This window comes from Xyrauchen texanus, chromosome 27, assembly GCF_025860055.1.
Source record: "Xyrauchen texanus isolate HMW12.3.18 chromosome 27, RBS_HiC_50CHRs, whole genome shotgun sequence".
NCBI lineage: Eukaryota > Metazoa > Chordata > Actinopteri > Cypriniformes > Catostomidae > Xyrauchen > Xyrauchen texanus.
In genome coordinates, this window is record NC_068302.1 from 34232901 (window position 1) to 34257909 (window position 25009).

Consider the following 25009-nt stretch of genomic DNA (forward strand, 5'->3'; position numbering starts at 1 on the left):
TTATTTGTCTTGTTATCTTGTTTACAGTTCTGTGTGTTATTGGTTATCATTGTCCCATGTTTACATAGTCTGTGTGTTTATAACCCTCATGTTCTCTAGTCCGTGGTTGAGTATTGTTTTGGTTTAATGTTATCAACTTCACTTAAGTAATACATTTTTGGCATAATGTTGATTACCACAAATGCCATTTCGGCCCTCCTATTCTTTAAATCGAGGTTCCAGTGTGGCACTTACAATGGAAGTGAATGGGGAATTGTTTTTGAGGGTTTAAAGGCAGATATATGATGCTTATCATTTTATTAAATTACTTAGATTAATTCTTCTGATAAAACTGTTGTTTAAATAATACTTTTTACAGCCGTTTTAGGGTTTGTTGGCATTACATTGTCACACTTAAATCATGTTAACATGCATAATATTTACATCTTGTGGCTATACTTTTGAAACAGTGAGTATGTTTAAATGTTTACAGATTGGACCCATACTCTTCCATTGTAATGGAAATGCTTCAATGGAACCCAGATTTTTTTTTAAAGAGGGGCAAGTCAAAATGTATATTGTGGTAATCAATATTATGCCATGCTGTCGATTGAGCTTAACTTGTATTGTAATATTCTTTATTCATTTTTTTGCTGTGTAAAAACAAAACAAGTAATTCATTATAGGGGCATTGTGAATTTGGGGGATTTTTTGAAACATTTGGTGGCACTTTTTACCTGGGACCCTTAATTTCTTACCCTGGTAGGTGGCCTCAGTCAGGCCTCACCTTCTAGTTAAGATTCAGGTCATGTAATTGCTCCTAAACGCCCTTAGAGAGGCTCTATCACAATGAAGAAGAGCAAGATTGATAGGCCGAGCGTACACTGAATAGACAAGCTTGCTCCCTCATTGTGTCAGCGCGGATTTCTCGCAAGGGCTGCTCCGAAGTGAAAAGCTTGGTCTCACCGTTGTCTTTTTTGTTGTTCGGCTGTTTGAGATATGCTCGCTGCGGAGGGGTCAGATATAAGCTCAGCTAATTCCTGCAGACAGCAGGTATTGTTGTTTTATTGTAACAAATTGATCTGAGACTGCTCTGGTCTGGTGCTGCATGATGAAGTGGGCTGAAGTCTTTTGTGCACATTAATTATCTTTTAAATAAATGACAATGCCTGTACTTGATGCGATGGGACAAAGGGAATAGAGCCAGCACTTGTGTTTTTAGTCATGGGTGTCTCATAAAGAGACTCTCAACTACACAAGTATTGAAACGCAACTTAAAACCTCTGCAGAATAAAATATCCATGATTAAGGGACAAAACACTGGCATCGTGAATTTAGATGTGTTTTGGGGTGGCCAGGCTTCTGACACTCTTGCTCCGCTCCTGTTCTCAACCCTGTTCTTGGAGGCCCCCCAACACTGCACATTTTGTACATCTCCCTTTTCTGACACACACAATTCAGGTTTTGGAGTCAACAATATCGAGTTGAATCAGGTGTGTTTCATTAGGGAGATATCCAAATTGTGTAGTGTTGGGGGGCCTCCAGCAACAGGGTTGAGAACTTCTGACTGTTAGTGCAATATAGGTACTAATATTTTGTATTTTAAATACATAATCCTGTTACATGTAGTCCATTACACCCAAATTTTGCATGATGCTTATGCTAATGCTAATACACTATTTGTGGCCAAAATCTGCACCAGTGAGTTTTATACATTTTTGCATCTCTTTGGAAACACTACATTCCAGTCTGTTGTTGATTGATCCTGAGTGAAGAAATTAACCGGTAAACAACCGTTGCAAAGATTTCCTGAGAGTTTGCACTGGTAAGCTGTTTCAAACCCCTGTAACAAACTCCTTTGTATGTCACACCCGTTCTTTCTTTAGTTTCGCTAGAAGTATTTTAGCAACTTAGGTGATCAAAAACTACTGATTTTGTCTTACGGTGAAAGACATCTTTTACAAATCCTGAAATTTGTCTCAGATGGCAAAGTTGTGGCCAAAATCATGGAGTGTGCAAATATAGATATTTTACAGGAAGCTAAGCACAAGCTCAGGGGCTGTTATTAAGCCGGGTACACATTGTGATTTTTTTCCCTGTCCTTTTTGATTGTTGCTTGTCAGATTGTATGAAATGGACTGTAAATAAAAATTTACACTGCGCAACCCACAATCTTTTATGTCAGACTGTGCGATTCACATCTTAGGACTTTCGTCACAGTTGACAGTGTTGACTGGCCCATCAGTCATCTCACATTCAGACATCATCATTGACATGCGATAGTGAAATGTTACCGCACAAAAATAAGCATGCTCTTGTGATAATATTGGCAATGTTTTGCTTGGAAATGTACAGTGTGCAAAGGGTTTATTCACCCCAAAAATTAACATTCTGTAATTGTTCCAAACCAATATTTATTATTATTATTATTTAAAACAGTGTTTTAAATGTCAAAGCAAGGTTCAGTTTTCAGTATTTTAGTACGATGATAGCTTTAAACAATCTTGCAAATGTATGCATATTAATGGAAGAATTCAAGGTGAGACTTTACAATAAAGTTCCATTTGTTAACATTAGTAAATGCATTAGGTATCATGAACAAACAATTAACAATATATTGTTTACAGCATTTAATAATCTTTGTTAATGTTTGTTAATAAAAATGCAATTGTTCAATGTTAGTTCATGTTAGTTAATAGTGCATTAACTAATCTTAACAAAAACCATTTTGATTTATAAAATGTATTACTATATGTTGAAATTATCATAAACTAAGATTAATAAATGATGTAAAAGTATTTGTCATTGTTGGTTCATGATACCTAATGCATTTAGTGATGTTAAAGAATGGAACCTTATTATAAAGTGTTACCACTTATTTAAATGATTAATTAAACAATTTATTAAAATAAGATATGGATTGTAATTTGATTATTGACAACAGCAGGGCTGCGTGGAAAAAAAGAAACCTTACTGGCTTGCTAAAAGATTAAGTTAGAATATCAGTTCTGGGAACCAAACATTTTTAGCTGTGTCTTTATATTTTCCACAGAAGAAAGTGTTCTACAACATGAGGCTGTGTAAATTATCGCAAAATGTTAATTTTTGGGTGAATTATCCCTTTAAGACTGAAACATAGCCATGTGTTTTACAGGAAGTTGTGCACAAGCTTAGGGGCCGTTATAATTCACAAAAAGACTGTAAAATCAACATCTCAGAGGGAATGTGTTTTCTTATTGCTTTTTTTGTTTACTTGTGAGGAGGTGGAGAGCATTGGGTGATTTAACCTTGCATGGAAATACAAGGCCGCCTTATAGTCATAAATGTCTCATTATTATTTTGCAGCTGTGCTCTTCCTCAAGCTGAGTGTCAGCGATTTAATTTCAAATATAAATGGCACTACAGTACGTGGGCATTGAGTCACTTTGGCATATATGGAAAAGCGCGACAATGAAAATGTACAAAATGTACTTGAAGCTCACGCATGGGAGCAGCACCCGCTGTCAAGTGGAATATTGAAGTGGTAGTTGTAAAAACAGCAGGGGGAATGATGCAGGCATGTAAAGAGCTCCCACTGAATAAAAAAGTCCTTGTGAAAAGATAAGCAATCCCTCTCCAGTGCCTGTGTGGCAATTCTTAGTTGTCCTAGGTTCTTCACTTCATTTGTTGTTATATATGTGTGAAAGGGTTTGGATGGGCAAGGAGGAGGCGGGAAACCAGACGAACCATCAAAATAATGTTTAATTAAAACTTAAAAAGACACAAACAAATACACACACTTCAGCTGCGTATGGCTCTTTCTCTTTCGAACTGCTGCATTCAGCTCGGCTTTATACCTCTCCTTGGCTGATTAGCCCGATTGAGGGCCAGCCGTGCACACTCACGGCATGGCCCCGCCCTCCTCCTCATCACACTTCTCCCTCCTTTGCCTCAGGCTGAAAGAGCGAGGCGGAGCGACAATGAGAGAAAGAGAGGAGAGAAATGAAATTTGCTTGCCAGTTCTCAGACACGTCGACGCCTGGTCCTCGACCACTCCCCCACCTTCTGGTGGACAGCAGTGAATCCTCCGATCCCTGGTGGATGGAATGCCCCTCCACGTTCTGGTGGCCGGTAGCAAGCCCCTACGCAACTGGCAGCGGCTCCACCGCTCCAGGCGTCCGGCAGCGAGCCCCTCCTCCCCTTGCGGATGGCGGCCATTCCTCCACGTTCAGGTGGCCGGCAGCGACTCCATCCCACAGCAGATGGCCGTGGCTGCTCGTTTTGGCGGACGGCGGTGGCATCCCTCCTCCTTCCCGGGTTTCGGCACCAATGTAACAGGGTTTAAAATGGGCAAGGAGGAGGAGGGAACCGGACGGACCATCAAAAATAATGAAAACTTAAAAAGACAAAAAAATACACACAAGGCAGCTGCGTATGTCTCTCTCTCTAGAAACTGCTGCATCCGGCTAGGCTTTATCCCTCTCCTCGGCTGATTAGCCCGATTGGGGGCCGGCCATGCACACTCACGGCACAGCCCCGCCCCGCCATCCTCCTCATCACAATATCCATTTGTAGCTGTTTGTGTGCACATACTTACACACACACATTCACATGTTGGTGCGGCTATCCTTATGTGGACTCTCCATAGACATAATGATTTTTATACTGTACGAACTATAGATTCTATCCCCTAAACCTAAACCATTACCATTTTGTAACCTAAAAAATAGCCCTCTTACACCACCCAAACCCACACCCACACACACACACACAAACACACTTGTTGTGTTTCCATGTTTTATGGGGACTTTCCATAGACATAATGGTTTTTATACTGTACAAACTTTATATTCTATCCCCTAAACCTAACCTACCCCTAAACCTAACCCTCACAGAAAACTTTCTGCATTTTTACATTTTCAAAAAACATAATTTAGTATGATTTATAAGCTGTTTTCCTCATGGGGACCGACAAAATGTCCCCACAAGGCCAAAAATTTCGGGTTTTACTATCCTTATGGGGACATTTGGTCCCCACAAAGTGATAAATACACGCTACACACACACACACACACACACACACACACACACACACACACACACACACACATACACACACACACAAGAGAGTTGTCATCTGTGGGCACTTAACCAAACCGTAATATAGAGCTGTAAGGCTTATGTCTGTAGTTTCTAGTCTTTTGCCCTGTGGGGATTTGTCTTGGTAGATCCTCAGAGGGAACACTGCTCATCTTGTCGTTTGTATATTCCTGCCAACCGCCCAGGCCCTGGGCAATTACATCAGTGCAAAGTGTTTATAAATTAGATGCGGCCCCTTCTTCTGATGTACATCAGCTATGTATTTTACACTACATTTTTAATGCACAATAAGAGGAACAGATGCTTGCATACGTAAGTATGCATGCTGCAGTAATGATATGCTGGTAAACTACATTTAAAGTGTTAGCTCCAGTGTGAAAATACGATAGCAAATTGATGTTAACACAGTTTGGAGATTAAAGGCATATGGAACAGTATTTACCTTGCCTTATACACAAGTAACCAATTCTGTAATATGTTTGTACAGTATGTGTATGTACACATAATCACACATATATAAAATATAAAAAATCATATTTTGTGTAGCTATAATTTGCCACTATGTAAAATAAAGTTGCCACAAGGTTAGAATAAAGTGTACACATTGGGCAATTTCATATTTCTTTCTCTATTTTTCACTTGCTGACAAAGACAGGACACATTTCAATTCAATTCAACAAGTCCAATAAAATGAAGAGCAAATTATGTGCATTAGGTGTGTAACTGAAATAATGATTGATAGTTATTACTTTAAATTCTGATTGGAAAAGAAGCGTCTGCGTAAAAGCCATTGTAAACTTACTAAATACACATAGTTGACACAAACTGCCTTGTGTTTTTTTTTCTCATCTTCTGTTCAGTTTCAGTGACTGTTTAGTTTCCCCTTGTTCTTGAACTACATTTCCCGGTATGCACCTTTTTGTTTACCCTCACCTGCCCTCCCATCTTCCACAGATGTTCCCTGTTCCCTCATTCTTCTGCGTTTAAATACCCTCTGGTTTCCTCATGGTCGGTTCTTGTTAGTTTGTCTATTTGTTTGTTTGATCATTTGTTTTATCTCAAGTGTTTTATTTTCATCATTATTTCTTCATCTTCTGAGTAGTAAAATTAAATATTCTGCATTTGGATCCTCACTCTCTCGTCTCATCCTTCCTATCAGCGTTAAAATATTACAATCGCTTTGGCTCATTTTTTGAAACAGTCTTAAGATTCTCAAAATTGTAAGTGCAATTGTCAAAATTGGTTTATGGGACATCCCAACAGCATGACTGCAAAATGTTGTAACTCACCCAAAACATTCAATTCATTCTTCAAAACCTAGTTATTGTGTGAGTAAATTGGCCAGTGCCACCAAAATGAAAAGTTTTTTTTTTGTGACTGTGTGAGCCATACTGGTCAAAATGTTTAGATGTTTTTTCACCATGGCAGTTTTTTCACCCTGGAAACTGACCGACTGTGTCACACTGTACGTTTAGATACTGATTTCCACAGTAGGTAAAACTTTACTGGGAAAAGTCAATACTTTACAATACTGTAGTACACAGTACATGTAAACAGTAAATGTACATTGGCATGTCTATTTTTACACATTTCTTACATGGAAAGTCATATATAGTGAACAGAAAATTGCCACAAAATGATAAGAAAAAAAAAAAAAATGAAAAAAAAAAAAGAAGAACCTCACAGTTCTTCCTGGTGGACATCCTGTCGCTCTTGTTGGTCTGGCCAGAGATTTAGCAGACATCACAAACATTTCATGTCATAGATATGTATGGAATATACATGTATGTCTGACAGAGTTTGATAATTGATTGGATAATTTTGCATGTGATGGCTCACACGATGAAAGAATGTTTAGTTGTGAAGAGTATGACAATTTCACTGAGAATGAACACATTAGTTTTGATCAGCAAGCCATGTACATTTAGTTGTTGAGCAAATTGTAGATAATTGTACTTACTCTTTTGCACACATGTGCCAAAACACGTGCAATTTGCTTAAATGAATAAGAAATTCAAATTCGAATTGTTTTGAATAAAATTATTCTCATTCCAGAAGTGAGCCAAAGCGATTGAGAAAAACTGTATAGTAAAGGCGCTGTAAGTGATTTTCTTCAATGAAATTACAAAAAATACATTTTGCATCAGATATTACTGAAATAGGTGCCATGAAATATCACACCTGTCTCTGTGACAGTACTATGCTCTGTCAACATTATGGAAAAAAAGCCATCTTTAGCCAAGAGAATTTGAAGCACTTTATATCTGTCAATCATTCTAGACATTCACAGGGCATTATTTTTCGTACCCGTAAATTTAACAAGCTCTTCTTCTCAATGTTTGATTAAAACAATCTCCAAGCTTATGTGTGTGCTCATATCTTTGGAAAGAGGGTGTGTGTCTAATTTAATGGACACAATAAATCTTAAGATATAGCTGCTGGCCGTACTCTAAGAAGGGGCGGGGGCTCCAAACCGCAATTGAAAATATACAGAGCACCTTAACCTAACCCGTCTAACCTAACCTAACCCTACCCCTAACCCTAACCGTGTGTGGAATTGTCGCCCCTTTTCAAGTTGGCTCAAGCCGCTACTGGAGTTCGTTCCGCCCCTGTTTGAAGATCTCTAGGCTGCAGTAATACCTAATTGAAGTCTCAAGGAAGTTCTATAATGGTGCCGTGGAAGATTACGTCTTATGGGGTTACCAACAGGGAACCAATGCATATGGAGCACCTATCCCAGACCTGACCTGAGCAGGGAACTGACACAAGTACTGGAACTGGCCTCGAATTCCCCTGCTGAATTTGCTTGCCACAGGTGCAAAGGAATCCAGGGTTCACCGATCCCGGAACTCACATAGATGGAAGAGCGCACGTCTTCCCCTTGGAAGGGGAAAGGCGCTTGTGTGCCAGCGGTACACCCAGCCAGCTGCCCGCATCCTTACCTGTTTGTACCTACCAAAACACGTGACAAAACTGGCTCAACTGAGAGATTATAAAATCTTGCGAAGGTATTGGGTGTTGCCCAGCCTGCTGCTCTACAGATGTCTGTTAGAGCAGCGCCATTGGCCAAGGCCCAGGAGGAGGCCACGCTCCTGGTAGAGTGCGATCGTAGTCCCAAAGGGGAAGGCACACCCTGGGCCTGGTATGCCAAGGCAATGGTGTCCACAATCCTGTGGGCAGTCCTCTGTTCATGCTTTCATATACATTTTAAATTCCCTGGGAATCAAATCGAAAACCTTGGCATTGTTAGCACTGTGCTCTACCAGTTCAGCTACATGAAATGTTGCCTAAACTGTCTAAATGAACAGTGCTTCAAGCAAGCTTTATAGCTGTTCAAAACGTGTAATTTAACATTCTACATGAAAATTATTCGTAACCAATACAAATGTGGTTTCTGCATTATTATTTAACTGACATATTTTCAATAGTCTGAGATTTTAAAGTTTCCAAAAACATTCTAACATTATGCTGAAAGTAATGAGCACTCGTCTCGTAAATACAATCATTCCAGTATGGCTTGAAGGCAGCATTATCTGGTGCTATAAATGGTGATTAGGTCTTAAAAAACAAATTTATTTTCCTCTTTACAAACACCTTTGTGAAAGTCCTGGATTTAAGCAGCAGCTATTGTCTTCAGGTGTTGGATAACAACAGTTTAAATTTGCAACAGGCATCTCCATACATCTTTAATGCTCAGCTGGGATTTTTAGATGTGGAATTTGTATGCTGCTGTTGTGGGAAACCTACTTTTGAATCTGTGTTATCTGTGTATATGCCAGATTTGATATAGCCTGCTGCAAATTTAATCATCTCATATTACTTGTGTATTAGCTTTTTTGGAGTTGTATTTTGGATTCAAATATACTTAAAAAAAACTTTTCCATCTATGTGCTGTAAATGACTCTATCAAACCCACCAAATTCTAAGTTTTACATGTTTTTTTATTGAAATCTGAAGAGCCTTCCGATAAAGTGGTATAAAATTCAAGATTAATGTCTTATATAAACATTCATGTTATATTGTAGTTGAAACTGACAAATAGGTTCCTTGTTTTAATTGCGCATGTAAAAAGTCTGAAAAGTGGGCTTGAAAAGTGCATTTACCACCTTAATCCACCCTTTGTTCCCAAAATTCCACTATGCATTTATTTATGTGCATTCTTTAAGCACTTTAATGTTTGTTAATTTTTATTAATCAACTTAACTAATTGAAGTATTGCTGAATAAACTGTATAGTGCACATACTACAGATACTCATGGAATCTTTTCAAATACAGTGATTGATTTTAAATACCAAGAAAATAAATCAGATCAGTTTGCATTTTGGAAAAATGGAGGGCTTCTCAAACAGCAAATCTTGAATTTCTGTATACCAATCTATCTGTCTCGCTCTCTCTCTCTCTTTCTTTCTCTTCATAGAGGATGAGCTGTAGTTATCTCTTATGCACCATACTGCTCTTTGTTGCCGTGTTACTGGCTGTCACGGTTACCGGGATCATCCTTCTTATGAACCATTACCAAGCGCCCACTGGCCCTGACGGTCCCCCTCTCATCAGCACCAACCAGGATGAGGGTAATGCCTTGGTTACCATCGAGAGAGGTGACGGCTCTCACATCAACATCTTTATTGACCCTAACTGCCCCGACTACAACAATAACTTCCTGCGTCTGGAGGGGGTGCAGACCTCTCTGCTGCACTCTCTCACTGACCATGACACTGATCTGAAGTCAGTGAAAGGACAGGACCGTGCGCTACTAGTTAAACTTGCTGAGGAAGTGGCCAAGCTGTCTGCACACGCCAGTCAACTGAAGATGGAGTACAACGCACTGAGACAGGGCCAGAGCAACATCGGACAGGAGCTTGGCACTCTGCAGGCCGAACAGGGCAGGCTCATTCAGGTAAGTTTGTTTGGAATTTTGTTTTATTATGAAGTGAAAATGCTCCAAAATCAGACCCAACAAATCAGCCTGAAATGAACTTGTCCAGTGTAGTCATATAAATCCATCAAGTCTGATTTAGAAATAAAACATTGCATCTCAATGCAAGTTTGAAATAATGTTCTACTGCAGAGTGTTTCCTCAGGACCCAGACTGTACCAAAAATGTTTATAATACAAATATTATATTTTAAAGGTTTTGTACTGTCAGCAGCCAAGAATTCACCACACAAAATACATTATGGACAACACAAACCATATTTATCTATGTTACAAGACAAGTTAATGCATTTGATATAGTCTGGGTTGTATTTTCTTTTACCTTGTGTAGTTTTGTTTGGGTTGGTTTTTTAAGGGTGAGGGCATGTCACACAACCTGTCCATGTTGGCATCTACCTGATTGACAGATAAAAAGCAACAATAAAAGAGGTTTATCCTCCCTTTTAAACGTTAATAAGCCTATTTATTTTGATATCTTAACAATGCATGATTGTTTTGTTATTTTTATTTAATTATTTGTATTTAACATTTGTCATGTTCTGCATTTTTTATACTTCTTGTGTCGTTTTTGCATTGACATGAAACCTCTACCTTAAAAAAAATCAAATTTTGCGATAAGTACCATACCGATTGCCTTCTCCTTCACCTGTACCCTTATTGTAAAAAAGCCTCATCAACGCCATCTGGATTATTAAGATTTAAGTGTGAAAGAAATCACATGCATCATTACACACAAAGTTCCACAAGATCCCACTTTATGAGTTTATGAGTGTAAAACTTTGATCACAGCAGAAGCAGTGATTTTTTTAATACTTGACGGTCATTTGCGGCTGAAATACTTTCGTTTTTTTCAATTTGGAATGCCAAATTGCCGATACGCTCTAAGTCCACGTGGTGGCGTGGTGACTTGTCTCAATCCAGTTGACTCCACGTCTGAGACAATCAATCCATGCATCTTATCACGTGGCTTGTTGGGTGCGCTAATGCGGAGACGTAGCACGTGTGGAGGCCCATGCTATTCGCCATGGCATCCATGCACAACTCACCACGCGTCCCACCGAGAGTGAGAACCACACATTATAGTGACCACGAGGAGGTTACCACAGTGACTCTACCCTCCCTAGCAACTGTGCCAATTTGGTTGCTTAGGAGACCTGGCTGGAGTCACTTAGCATGCCCTGAATTCAAACTCGTGACTCCAGGGGTGGTAGTCAGCATCAGTGCTCGCTGAGCTACCCAGGCCCCCCTTGAAATGCTAAGGTTAAATAAACACTAAAATCTCTCAGTGTATATAAGATGCTGTTTCTCTTTTACACTTCCACCATTAACGTTGGCAAACTAAAGCCCTTTATGAGCTAATGGTGTGTTGATATACAACTCTGTCTTTTTTTTTTTTTTGCAGTTTCTTTTTTTTTATATATAATTGGAACTGGAGGGAAGGGTCTTGCAGGATAACTAGCAGGAGAGCGAGCTCATACTAAGGAGCCATATGCCAACACTCCCACCAGGCATACTTTGCATTTGAAGATGAGATGACAAAACACACTGGAGCTCAGTGGTGTCAGACAGTGCGGAGGACTTTATTGAATGTGGCACACCAGGACTAGAACTTTATAGTACAGAATTCAATCAGCCATATTATATAGTCTGTATAAGAGATATAGGCCCACCTATATATGCTTTATTGAAACTGAGCTGTGCTGCTTCACATAAAGTAATACAGTATATTTTCTATTTACATATGTATACTGCAATAATATACACAGTATACTATATATTGCTATACTACTACAATATACTGAAGATAGAAATACAAACAGATGGAGAGACAGACAGACAGACAGACAGACAGACAGATAGAATGGCAAGAAAAAGTATGTGAACCCTTTGGAATTACAGTACCTTGATTTTTGCATTAATTGTTCATAACATATCTATTGTGGACTGATGAAACTAAGGTTGAATTGTTTGAAATGAAATATGCAGCACTACGTATGGTGTGAAAAGGGCACCCCATACCAACATGAAAACAACATTAAGCACATTGTTGTTTGCCTATACATGAATATGAAATCACATTTTATGATAAATTAATGCAGAAAACCAGCTACTTCCAAAGGGTTTGCATACTTTTATTTGGTAGATAGATAGATAGATAGATAGATAGATAGATAGATAGATAGATAGATAGATAGATAGATAGATAGATAGATAGATAGATAGATAGATAGATAGATAGATGTAAACCTATTTTGTTCATTGTTATTTGATGACACATAATGCATTTACTAAAGTTAACAAATAAAGCCTTATAGTAAAATGTTACAAAAAATATATTATACATATCAGGGTTACATATCAATTAAGTCCCCCATTGAATTGTGTAAACTATACAACGTAATTGTGAATATTCTTTGATGTTTATCAAAGTACCGTAGGTTTCCTGTGTGTCTGAGATGTAATAGCATAATTTCAGTCCTGGCTCTGGAGAGCAGGAGACAGACTGAGAGACAGATGGGACCTGTGGCCTCTACATTTAGATCAGTGTTTTATGAATTCAGCCAGTAAACTAGGGCCATGCTTTCATTAAATTTTCTCAGCCAGACTATAAAAACAAAGCCTTATCAGTGGAGATGATTGGGTTGAGAGCAGGGGGCTGTATTCCCCAGTCTTGTGGATTTCAGGCTATACAGCTTGGTAATATCATGGGTACTTTTGATTATTTATCATGGATTCAGAGATAACTTTATGATATGGATAGATTTTTCTGCCCGAGGGACGCGTTCGCTTGTCGTGCTTAAGTTGATGAGAGATACAAACTGGTTTGCACATTCTTTCCTCGAAAAAGCAAGATAGATAGGAAAGCAAATATGAAGGCATTAAATGAAATTCGAAGAATACCAAGCAAGATTTCTGGAGGGTATATTCAAAGATCTCAGGGAAACCATGATCATGCATGACTGATCTCACGGTAAAATTGGAAACAGTAGTTTTAGTTTGATTTTCCACTTGTAAGTTGACTTCTCCAATAATGTAAACAGTGGCTCTGTGGCACTATTAAAACATTGCTCTGTTTGTTTGAGTTGATATGTTAACTTCTGCATCAACCAGTGGCTTGAGTTTTGGTCGGAATTACCTGTTTGTCCAAACAATTTCAGACGGGGTGGAAGGAACAGTATGATTATTTGGAAAATCTGTGTGTTTTTGCAGTTCTGTTCAGAGCCACTTCATGTCTTTAATCAATAAAAGGCTTATTTCTTCAAATGACAGTAAAATTTATGAGATTTTAAGTAAATCTTTGTTCTGAGTGTCTTTGAAGGATTGATAAAGATCTCTTCTGTGGATCCCAAGGTGCCAGCAATATGACTCGGCAAAAGCCCTGGATCATTAATAGGGTTGGCGGAATCCAGGCCTCCTTAGTCATTATCCCATCTCACTGCTCCCGAGACTGTTCCAGAGGCAACTCTGCCCAATAAAGATGTGGGTTTACCAAAGGGGAAACCGTACCGCAGAAGATACATCACATGGGGTTACTCATGGGCAACCAGCGCATGTGGAGCACCTACCCTAGTACAGGGCCTACTAGCACACATACTGGGCTGCCATCAAATTTCTCCAGCAAATTCGCCTGCCACAGGGCTAAGGAGGAAGGACATCCAGGGTCCACAGTCTCGTGAACTCGGCTGGGAGGGAAAGTTCACGTCTTGCAGATTCACCGCCTGATCCTTAAATGGGGTCATGGGAACCTTAGGGACATAGCCCGGTTGGGGCCTCAGGATCACGTGAGAGTACGCTGGACCGAAGTCCAGACAGGTGTTGCTGACAGAGAACGCCTGCAGGTCCCCAAGCCTCTTGATGGCTGTCAGGAGGGCAGACTTCAATGAGAGCGCTTTAGCTCAGCTGACTCTAGGGGCTCAAACGTGGCTCTCTGCAGGCCCTGCAGCACCACGGAGAGATCCCACGAGGGAATGAGGCACGGCCGGGGAGGATTCTGCCTCCTTGTGCCTCTGAGGAACCTGATGATCAGGTTGTGCTTCCCGAGGGACTTACAGTCTACTGTGTCATAGTGCGCCGCTATAGCAGCTACATACACCTTCAAGGTGGAGGGGGACAGCTTCCCCTCCAGCCTCTCCTGCAGGAAGTAAAACACCTACCCGACTGTGCATATCTGGGGGTCTTCACATCAGGAAGAACACCACTTTGCGAACAAATGACACTTCAAGGCAAACAGACGCCTCTTAGAGGGAGCCCTAGCCTGAGTGATCGTGTCTACCACCACCGGTCTAAGGACCAAACATGGAGATTCCAGAGGTCTGGTTGTGGGTGCCAGATGGTGCCCCTTCCCTGAGAGAGGAGGTCTTCCCTCAGGGGAATTCTGCAGGGCAAGCAATACCACCAGCAATACTCGCCAGCAACTCGAGCCTGCCCAGGAGCCCGCAGCTGCATGCCCATTGCACACGGCGCCCCAGCCCCCCGCTTAGAGGCGTCTGTCATAACAACGACATGCCTGGACACTTGCACTAAGGGGACCCCTGCCTGCAGAAATGCAAGGTCCATCCAAGGGCTGAACAAATAGGCTGCAGATCAGCATGATGGCCACACAATTTGTGCCATGTCGCCATGCTCATCTTGGGACTCAGGTCTAAAGCCAGTGCTGGAGCGGTCTCATATGCATCAACCCGAATGGCGTGACCACCGCCAAGGACGCCATATGCCCCGGGAGCCTTTGAAATTGTTTCAGTGGGACCGCTGTTCTTTGATTGACTTCAGGCAGTTCAGCACCGACTATGTCTGAGTCTAACTCCATCCAGAGAAAAGAGATGCTCTGAACCGGGGAGAGCTTGCTCTTTTCCCAGTTGACCCGAAGCCCCAACCGGCTGTCCCTGTGTGCATACAACAAGTCTTAAGAGTGAGCTAGAATCAGCCAGTTGTTGAGATAATTGAGGATCAGATGCACACTTCCCTTAATGGGGCAAGGGCTGCCTCTGCGACTTTCGTGAAGATGCGAGGCAACAGGGACAGACCGAAGGGGAGGACCTTGTACTGGTATGCCCGGCCCTCGAAGGAAAACTGCAGAAAGGGTGCCGAGGTAAAACTGAGACATGGACATACATGTCCTTCAGGTCTACCACTGCAAACCAATCTTGATGTCAGACGCATGCCAAAATGCATTTCTGCATCAACATCTTGAACAGGAGTCTGGTCAAGGCCCTGTTCAGTACTCGCAGGTCTAAGATTGGCCGCAACCCACCACCATTCTTTGACACAATGAATTAGGTGTTGTAGAATCCTTTCTTCATCTCGGCTGGAGGGACAGGCTCTATCGCGTCCTTCTGCAGAAAGGTCGCGATCTCTGCACGCAGGGCAGCGGTGTTCTCGCCCTTCACCGAGGTGAAGTGGACGCCCCTGAACCTGGGCGGGTGCTTAGCGAGTCGGATGGTCCTGGCCAGCCCTCGCGATTTGCAATGGGCACCAAGTGGACAATCGCATCTGACGAGGAGCCTCGTGTCCCGAGTTGATCATATGACCATATGACCGGTCAGAGATGGGGGAGTAGGGAGACCATCTTCGTGACTCGCCACAACCACCCAGGGGCGTTCTCTACTCTCAATCCGTGCACGAGGGGGAGAACCCACTGTAATGCGCTGTAAATCCAACAGCATGCAGAGGAGAATGGACCAGCAGTGGAATTCAGCTCTCTGTGAATCAACCGCTCGGCTCCAAAGAAAAAATTTGAATGAGTGGTTGAGAGCCAGCTACCTTTATACCTGTATGTCCGGGGGCATGCAAATTCCCCTCGCCAATTCCATTGGACTTTTCACAAAGATCAGAGATGTTTGGGACTCCCAAGAGCTACCCCTAGTGTCACTACATCAACACAATGTCGAGTGAGTTACAGATAGGGATCTTGGATAATCAGGTTTTCTTGAGTGCATGCTGTCATCAAAGCAAAAGGGGTATCAAAAATGTATACATTCTGATATGTATGAATTAAAAAAATTAAATCAAATCTTTGACTTAACTATGCTGATAATAAAATATATAATGAAAATGTATTCAATTAGAAACATATTAAATATAATCATTTACATCTGTGGTCTCAGATTTTGGACTCCACTGTTTAAGATACATTACACTAATGTGATAAATCATAGGTCAAAATGTCATAACTTAATCTACAAACAACGTTTATACTGCTAACAGCTCAAAATGAATTAAATGAACAATTTAGTTGCAAGCTGACTTTCAGGATATCTTATTTCGTCTCTAGCATAAGACACCAGTACCCACCATCACTTCCTCCTCATTTAGACTGGAGAGCACACAACTAGGTCACTGCCATGGCTATAGTTTGCGGCATATCTGAGATGGCAAGAGATTCACGCCTCACTGTCCCACTTTAACGCTGTCATAACACCCATGTTCAGTGTGTCATGGGGTTTAGTGAAGGGCAGGTACCAACTGGTGTGAATATATATATATATATATATATATATATGTACATATTTTACTAGTGGGACTGTTTATAGACTTGCCAGCCAGGATTCAGAGTATGTGTTCTCAGCCCACTCCTGTATTACCTGTACACACATGACTGTGTGGCAACACATAGCTCCAATGTCATCATTAAGTTTTCTGATGATACGACAGTGGTAGGTCTGATCACTGACAATGATGAAAAACCTGGAGGAGGTGCACACTCTGACACACTGGTGTCAGGAGCACAACCTCTACCTCAATGTCAGTAAGACCAAGGAGCTTGTGGTGGACTTAAAGAGAAAATACAGAGAACACAGCCCCATCACCATCAATGAATCACCAGTGGAGAGAGTCAGCAGCTTCAAGTTCCTCAGTGTCCACATCACTGAGGAATTGACATGGTCCGTCCACACTGAGGCCGTTGTGAAGAAGGCTCACCAGCGCCTTTTCTTCCTGAGATGGCTGAGAAAGTTTGGAATGAACCACCGCATCCTCACACGGTTCTACACCAGCACTGCAGAGAGCATCCTGACTGGCTGCATCACCACCTGGTATGGCAACAGCACCGCCCTCAACTGCAAACCCCTGCAAAGGGTGGTGCGAACTGCTAGACACATCATCGTAGGTGAGCTTCCCTCCCTCCAGGACATCTACACCAGGCGGTGTGTGAAAAAAGCTCAGAGGATCATCAGAGACTCCAGCCACCTGAGCCATGTGCTGCTCTCACTGCTACCATCAGGCAGGCGGTATCGTTGCATCAGGACACACAACAGCCGACTTCATGACAGCGTCTTTCCCCAAGCAATCAGAAATTTGAACTCTTGATCGATCACGATACATATATCAGCACCGCACTTTATTAGCCTCAGATTGGACAGGGGGGGTTACAGTGTATTTTTATTGTATACAGTCTTCTTACTTTGTGTATACTGTATATTGTATATTATTAGGTGTATTTTGTGTTGTGTAACAGATGTGTAAACTTGTTAATATTAGTAGCCTAAATGCATTAGGTATCATGAACAAACAGTTAACAATATATTGTTTTCAGCATTTATTAATCTTTGTTAATATTAGATAATGAAATACAATTGTTGATTGTAAGTTCATGTTAATTCATAATGAATTAACTTATGTTAACACAATTTTTGATTTTAGAACTGTATTAGTATATGTTGAAATTAACTAAGATTAATAATAGCTGTAAAACTTTTGCACATTGTTAGTTCATGTTAAATACTAATGTTAACAAATGGAACCTAATTGAAAAATGTTACTGTTCTTTTTAATGCTTTACTCATGTGCCACAAAGATGTAATGCATTTTAATTATCTATATAATTTTTTTTTTTTTTATCATTTAATCACCCTCATGTCACCCTAAATCCTATATGACTTTTTTTGATTGTGGAACTCAAAATTTAAATTCTCTCACCATTTGCTCACCCTCATACCATCCCAGATGTGTATGACTTTCTTTCTTCAGCAGAACATAAACAAAGATTTTTGGAAAAATATCTCCGCTCTGTAGGTCCATAAAATGCAACTGAATGGGTACCAAACTTTTTAAGCTCAAAAATGCACATAAAGGCAGCATAAAAGTAATCCATATGACTCCAGTGTTTAAATCCATATCTTCAGAAGTGATATGGGTGAAAGTGACATGGGTAAGGGGTGGGTGAGAAACAGATCAATATTTATGTCCTTTTTCACTATAGATTCTCCTCCCTGACCAGTAGGTGGCGATATGCATAAAGATTGTGAATCACCAAAAACAAAAGAAGACTGTGGAAGTGAAAGTGGATTTTTTTAGTAAAAAAAGGACTTAAACAGAGATATCAACCTCCATGCTTTTACCATTGTAGAGAACGTAACTGTCAACTTGGATCATGTGAGTCTTCTTTTGCCAATTATATAATGGCTGATATCAATAGACCATATTCAGAGTTTTACAACTGATTTTTTACAGTTTTCGTTGCACTTTTTCTTGTGGTAAATTTTTAGATATATCTATGCTAGTTAATGTATTTTGGGAATGTAATGTTTGTGGAATATGTTTCATTGAGCGGGACAACGAGTGAGCTTTTGCTGCTGTAGATTTCGGTGCAAGAGTCTTAATCTTTTTTAAAATATATGTATTATTTTATATCAGCATTACAATGTCATTACATTACATTGATATAATTATATGTATAATATATATTTAGATAATATAAAATATTGAAAAAAAAATTATCATATTTTAATACTAAACACTTATTTGAATTCATCAATGCAATGTTTGCATGCTGGAGACAGTAAATAAAAGAATATCTGTATGTTGGTGTCAATGCCTTGAGTCCTACATGTCGTTTCATTCACTAATCCATCATCTCTTATAAAACAGCAATTTTATCGTAGTAAACTCCACACATAGTTTATCTCAAAAGAACTCTTTAGTGTAAAACATGTTGCAGACTAGTAGACAGGCATTCAGTTCAATAAGGGGTGAGCTGTTTGCTCACTGTAACGAGGTAAAAGGGAAGGAAGCGGTGAGAACCGGCTTAACAACATAAATAATAATTTAATGATTAACTTAACAAAACGACAAACACATGTCAGACAGCTGCCCGTAACTCTCTCTCTGTTGAACTGCCGTCTCCGGTCGCCTTTATCCCTCTCGGGCTTGATATCTGATTAGGGGCCGGGTGTGCAGCATCATGACCCGGCCCCTCCTCCTCCCTGCCACACTCACAAAAGCAGTTTATTCAGCATGCGGATGCATCACCTCCATAGACATCCATTTAAAAAAATGGCCTCTTGTCTCCTCGCCAGTATACCGCTGTGTTATGCATTTTGATGCTAACCTTGTAGGCTCAATTTTAGAATGGCTCTGACTTAAATATTGATTACTTTCTCAATCACACCTATTATATCAGATATGGATTTAACCACTGGAGTTATATGGATTACTTTTATGCTGTTTTTATGTCTTTTTGAATCTTAAAAATATTGGTACCCATTCACTTGCATTGTATGGACTTACAGAGCTGAGAAATTCTTCAAAAAATCTTTGTGTTCAGCAGAAGAAAGAAATTAATGCACATTTGGGATGGTAAATGATGAGATAATTTAAATTTTTTGGTGAACTTTCCCTTTAAGTAAAATGTTAGAGACCGACAGCCTCAGTCACTTCTCAAATACAGTAAAAAGTCTAGTTAAAAATAAAATGTTTACATATATTTTTTACAAAACATTTCTGAGTGATGCAAACAAATCATTGATGCACCTCTCATAGACAAGTAAAAACAAACAAACAAACAAAAACATTTTTTTTTATTGTGATATCAGTGACCTCGTTTTATTTTATATCGGCAGCACAATCATAGCATATGTATCATAAACATACAATAAATCTCCCAGTCCAAACAGATGGGGATATTTTTTCCTGATACCCATTTGACTGTTTGGTCTCGCAGGAAAACGTATTAGTCCTCCTGTAGGACCTTATTAAAATTATCTTTTTAATTATTAGACTAGACTCATTAGAGTGGTTGCCAGGGGTAATTGTTCAGTGATGAGAGAAGTGCCCTTTCTTGCTTGTGATAAACTTCTGTCATAAAGACAACATTCTTTTGCCCTTTACTTTGGAAGGCGGATACAGGGAGGGAGTTTTGGCTCATCTGTCAGCCAGACTTTGAAATTAATACATGCTGACACTTCCCCTTGTCTCTGGGCAAAACCATAACTGTCGTCTGATGGAAAACACTGGGACAAAGTCTCAAATGAAAGAGCCAGATCATCTCAACCTTTAGAATTTTCCACAACAAAACTGATTTTTATGTCCCATTTAAATTAGCTGTATATGAACTGACATTTCCAGAACTTTGAGTTGTTGTTGATGTAGAACTACATCATTGAACTAGAACTGTAGAATTGTTGTGCTTTGTATGGGAAAAGCTTAACTGTAGAAATCTCCTTGTGTTTCCAATCATTTACATATTAAAAAAGTTTTGATGTGTCAGCAAGAAGCGCAATGTTTCTGTTTGGTCTCCAGTTCAATTGTGCTTATTAATCTTTTGCCTTTGATCTATCATCCATCACTTTTTAAACTGAGAGCTGTGCTCTAAACTTGGACGAATACTCTGTTGGAGAGATTATTGATGATATGGAGGCTTGCAGAGGAAACACGTTCGAATACGCCTGTGATTAATGAACGCTCCTCAAACAGGAAGCAAATTTCTTTTAAATAATGTTTATGCCATCAGTGTCCCAGTCTGGGCTTGAGATAGTGGTTATGAAAAATGGGTTAGGCAGAATTTATTTAAAAGAGAGGCTATCTGTGTCTCTTTATCTGCTAAAATGGTTTGGCGTGGGACTCTTAACCTCAGACAATTTCTCGCCATCTTGTCTCGGTGCATTGTTTAACACGTTTCTAGAGAAAATAATTTAGACAGACCTTGGGCAGATGTGCAGTAGGTGGGCGCTAATGCTTCTGGTACATCCATAACTTGAAATTGAAATTGAAATTTCAAGATGAGTTCAGCACCACTCGTTTGTTTGTTTTTATTTTTTTAATTATGTTTGAGTTACAATTATTAACATAGGATGTGTATGATTTCATGATTTGGACAGGATTGGGAGCTCTGTAGTTATTGCTAAGGTGGGAGAGTCTTTTGTCAACATGATCACACAGGAAATTGACATGTGGGTTCTGAATGTACACTAAAATTGACCCCATACTGCTGAACTACTGACAAGCACCATCTCCTATCAGACGTTTTAGCATCAATTTAAGTGTGATCACATTTTCCTCTAGCGCTACTGATAGCACTTTGCGGGAGCAACCACTAAATCATGGTTTCTTTTCCTGTGAGAGCCAGAAAGTAATAGAGTTCTTTTCAAAGCACTACTTTTCAAAACTTGATCTGACACTGAATGCTCAAGCAGCCTAATTTACACTTAGAAAACTCCTGATGTTGCTATAACAAAGCAAAAAGCACTTACCGATTTACTTGAAGTGAAAATCAGTCCTCCTTTCCTGTTTAATAAATTAAGCAATCACACGGTCATGCAGAACATCTCGTGCTTTTAAATCCATAAGGATCTCTTTCTCAATGTCAATGCCAGCAGTGATTACAGCCAACTCGTCAGACAGCTTGATCTTACGCTTTTCACTCTTGAATTACGTACATCACTTAAAGCATGATTGCGTCACTCAAGGCCAGCTAGAAAGCCTCCACCAGTACATATCCTAAAGATCACACCCACCAAGAACAAATAACTCAATCTGAATGACTGATGAATCTGACAATCTGACTTTAGTTGCTCGTTCATTTGCACTGTTGAGTGATTCTGTGGAAATTCTGAAGGCCTGAGAGGATGGAGCTCAGACTCACGCGCTGCGTTGTCACACTTTTCTTGTAAGCATCAAGGAATAAATTCTGACAGGATACACTTTTAGTTTTTCTCTATTTGTTTGTAGATTAATTAATAGTGGAAAGTGATTAACAATACATAGGCAAAAAAGTGATAGAGAATGAAAGGATGAAAAATATTTATGTGGCATATTAGGCCAGCAGAGAATGCTTTGCTGGCCCTGAGAATTCGCCACTGTTGAGGACGCAGCTAACCAGTGTTGTAATCAAACACTCACATAAAATGTTCTCTCTCTCTGATATGTAAGGTTGGGATGTTCAAAACATTCAAGTGAATCAGCTCGATTGTACGGTTCATGTAAATAAACTAGTTAAAATAAACAATTCACTTAGGAGTATCTTTGGGGAGTCCAATTAAATTAGTGAATCGGCTTGTTTGGATGATTCACCAATTCATTTGAGGCCATGTCTAGAAGTCAATGAGACTTTTTATACAGTAGACGTAAAATAATTACTTATTTGTTGTTGTTTATCTCTACGTTATAGTTTTTCATTGTATATTGTATACATTTATGGTAACACTTTTCAATAAGGTTCTATTTGTTAATTTGTTTTAAGTAAATGGATAAACTAACAATGAATCATATTTTGCAGTATTTATTCATCTTGGGTAGAGTTAATTTATGAAAATGTATTGTTCATTTTTAGTTAAAAGAATGTTCCAGGTTCAATACAAGTTAAGCTCAAGTGAAAGCATTTTTGGCATAATGTTGTTTACCAGAAAAATCTATTTCGACTCATTCCTCCTTTCTTTAAAAAAAAAAAAAAGAGCAAAAATTGAGGTTCCAAGGGCACTTATAATACAAAGTGAATGGGGCCAATTTTATTTTACATTAAAATTTTAACTTTTTCAAAAGTATAACCACAAGACATAAAGTATATGTGTGTATACATAATTGTTGTGTGATAAAATCACTTTAAAACCTTTGTAATGTTATAGCCAATTTTACAACTTTGTTACCATGACGATGTAATGTCAACAAACCCTAAAACCCCAAAATGACTGTAAACATTATAATTTAAACAACTTTAAAGCTCAAATAATACACAAAGTTTAAAAGAAGAATTAATGCAAGTGCTTTTAAAAATTATAAGCTTCACATTTTTGTGTTTAAGCCCTCCAAACATTGGCCACGTTCACTTTTATTGTCCCCATTCACTTCCATTGTAAGTGCCTCACTGTAATCTCGATTGTTGCTTTTTTTTAAAGAAAAGGAGGAATATGTCCAAATAATTTTTTGTGGTAATCAACATTCTGCCACTTATGCTTTCACTTGAGCTTAACTTGTATTGAATCCAGAATATTCATTAATGTTAATATTTACATATACTACCTTTAGTATTAAATATGTATGTATTAGGGATGTCTATTTAATGCACAATTTTTTTTAAATTATATAAACAATAACACTAAAAATTGATGCAATTACTTATGTCCCTGGTGTAATAAGGAATAGTCCTACCATTGGAGCAATTCAAGCATGAAGTACCACCTGTTTTCTCCAGGGGGCAGTAAGCGAAACTCCAGCTGTAAAAGTAACAGGCAGCTTGTACAGAGAACAAACCACACTCACCACAGCAGACAACACAATGTGCAAACACAGCTTGATGTATGGAATGATATTCCGGACATTATTCAAAAGGAATTGCAAATTGTATTTGCAATTGCGTTTTCAATTTGTGGACGCATAAAATGTGACATAATCCAAACGCAATTGCAAATCGTGCATTACGGTTTGCATTTTCGTTTAAGCGAACGCACAGTGACTGCCAGATTTCAAATGGAAAAGCAAAGTCCGTTTGCAACTGTGTTTCCCATATCTTACGAGTTTTGGCCCTGTCATATTTAAATAGCAATTTCAATTACCACATCTGCTTTTTCACTTTCTCAGCGTCGCGTATGTAGCCAGCCAAAACTCAAATGGAATACTATTTTTTTTTTTATTGCAATATTAACAAACAGAACAAGATGATACATACAAGAAATATAAACAATCTTTCAAAACAAAAGAGAAATTATGGTTCAGAATACATTAAGAGAGGAAATGTGAAAGAAATTTAAATATATTCAACAATAGTCTAAAAAGAAAAGAGAGTAAGAGAAGAAAAAAAAAGAAGAAGAAGAGGGCACAAAAGAAAAAAACATTAAGAGAGAATATTAAACATGGCACTAATTCTGGATGTTTTCATTTCTTTCTTGTTAACAGAAGTTGAAATTGTATTTAAATACATCTTCAGTTCTTCTTTGAAAAAGCTAAAGTGGGGTTTACTTTTCATATATTTACATTTATGGATATGAAACTTTCCAATATATAAAAGAAGGTTTATACAAAAACATGCATTAATTAGATTCTTGTCTTTAACATAAAATCCAAAAAGAATGTGTCTATATGATAAAGAAAAGTTACATAAAACCTTTTGGACAATCAGAGCATCAATATTGTTCCAGAAAGACAGAGTAAAAAGACATTCCCAAAACAAATGATCAACAGTTTCAGAGGAGGCTTCACAAAAGAGCAGGAAGTATCAATATCATTTCTAAATTTCTTTAAAAAAGTATTTAACTGGATAAAATCTATGAATAATTTTATAGGATATTTCTTTAACTTTATTAGTTAGAAAGAATTTCTGAGGAAGTGACCAAACATATGACCATTTAATATCATCAAAAGGTTATTCCAATAAGAAATGGAGGAAGGAATTGAAGTAACAGGGTCCAGAAATAATGACCTAATTTTATAATTGGATTTATGTATTGAAAAACAAATAGAACCAACCACAGTAGATTCAGGGCTAGGGGAGAAACAGAAGTCACTGTAGCACTATTATTGTTTCTAAACAGCATACAGATTTCCAAAGAGATGCCCTTGAAAACTATATTAAATTCTTTACTAGATACTGGGAATTGGTATCCTGAAACAAAATCGGAATAATTAAATAAATTACCTTCACTATCAAATAGCTGGTTTACTAATATCACCCCATTATTGAACCAGTTTTCAAGAAATAAAGATTTCCTCTTATGAAGAATATTACAGTTGTTCCAAATTAAAAAATTGTGTGGCGAGAAATTATGCTTGTAAATAAGTTTCCAAGCCATAAGCATCTGCTGATGGTAA

At 38.9% G+C, this 25009-nt stretch overlaps 1 protein-coding gene across 2 annotated transcripts in view; it reads left to right on the forward strand.

Moving 5' to 3' along the window:
• Window positions 1-25009, forward strand: part of LOC127620914 (fibrinogen C domain-containing protein 1-like) — a 251198-nt gene that overhangs the window by 36827 nt on the left and 189362 nt on the right. For both annotated transcript variants that reach the window (XM_052094262.1, XM_052094264.1), the window contains exon 2: window positions 9477-9956. In XM_052094262.1, coding sequence (XP_051950222.1) covers window positions 9477-9956 — 480 coding nt within the window. The remainder of the gene's footprint in view (window positions 1-9476; window positions 9957-25009) is intronic.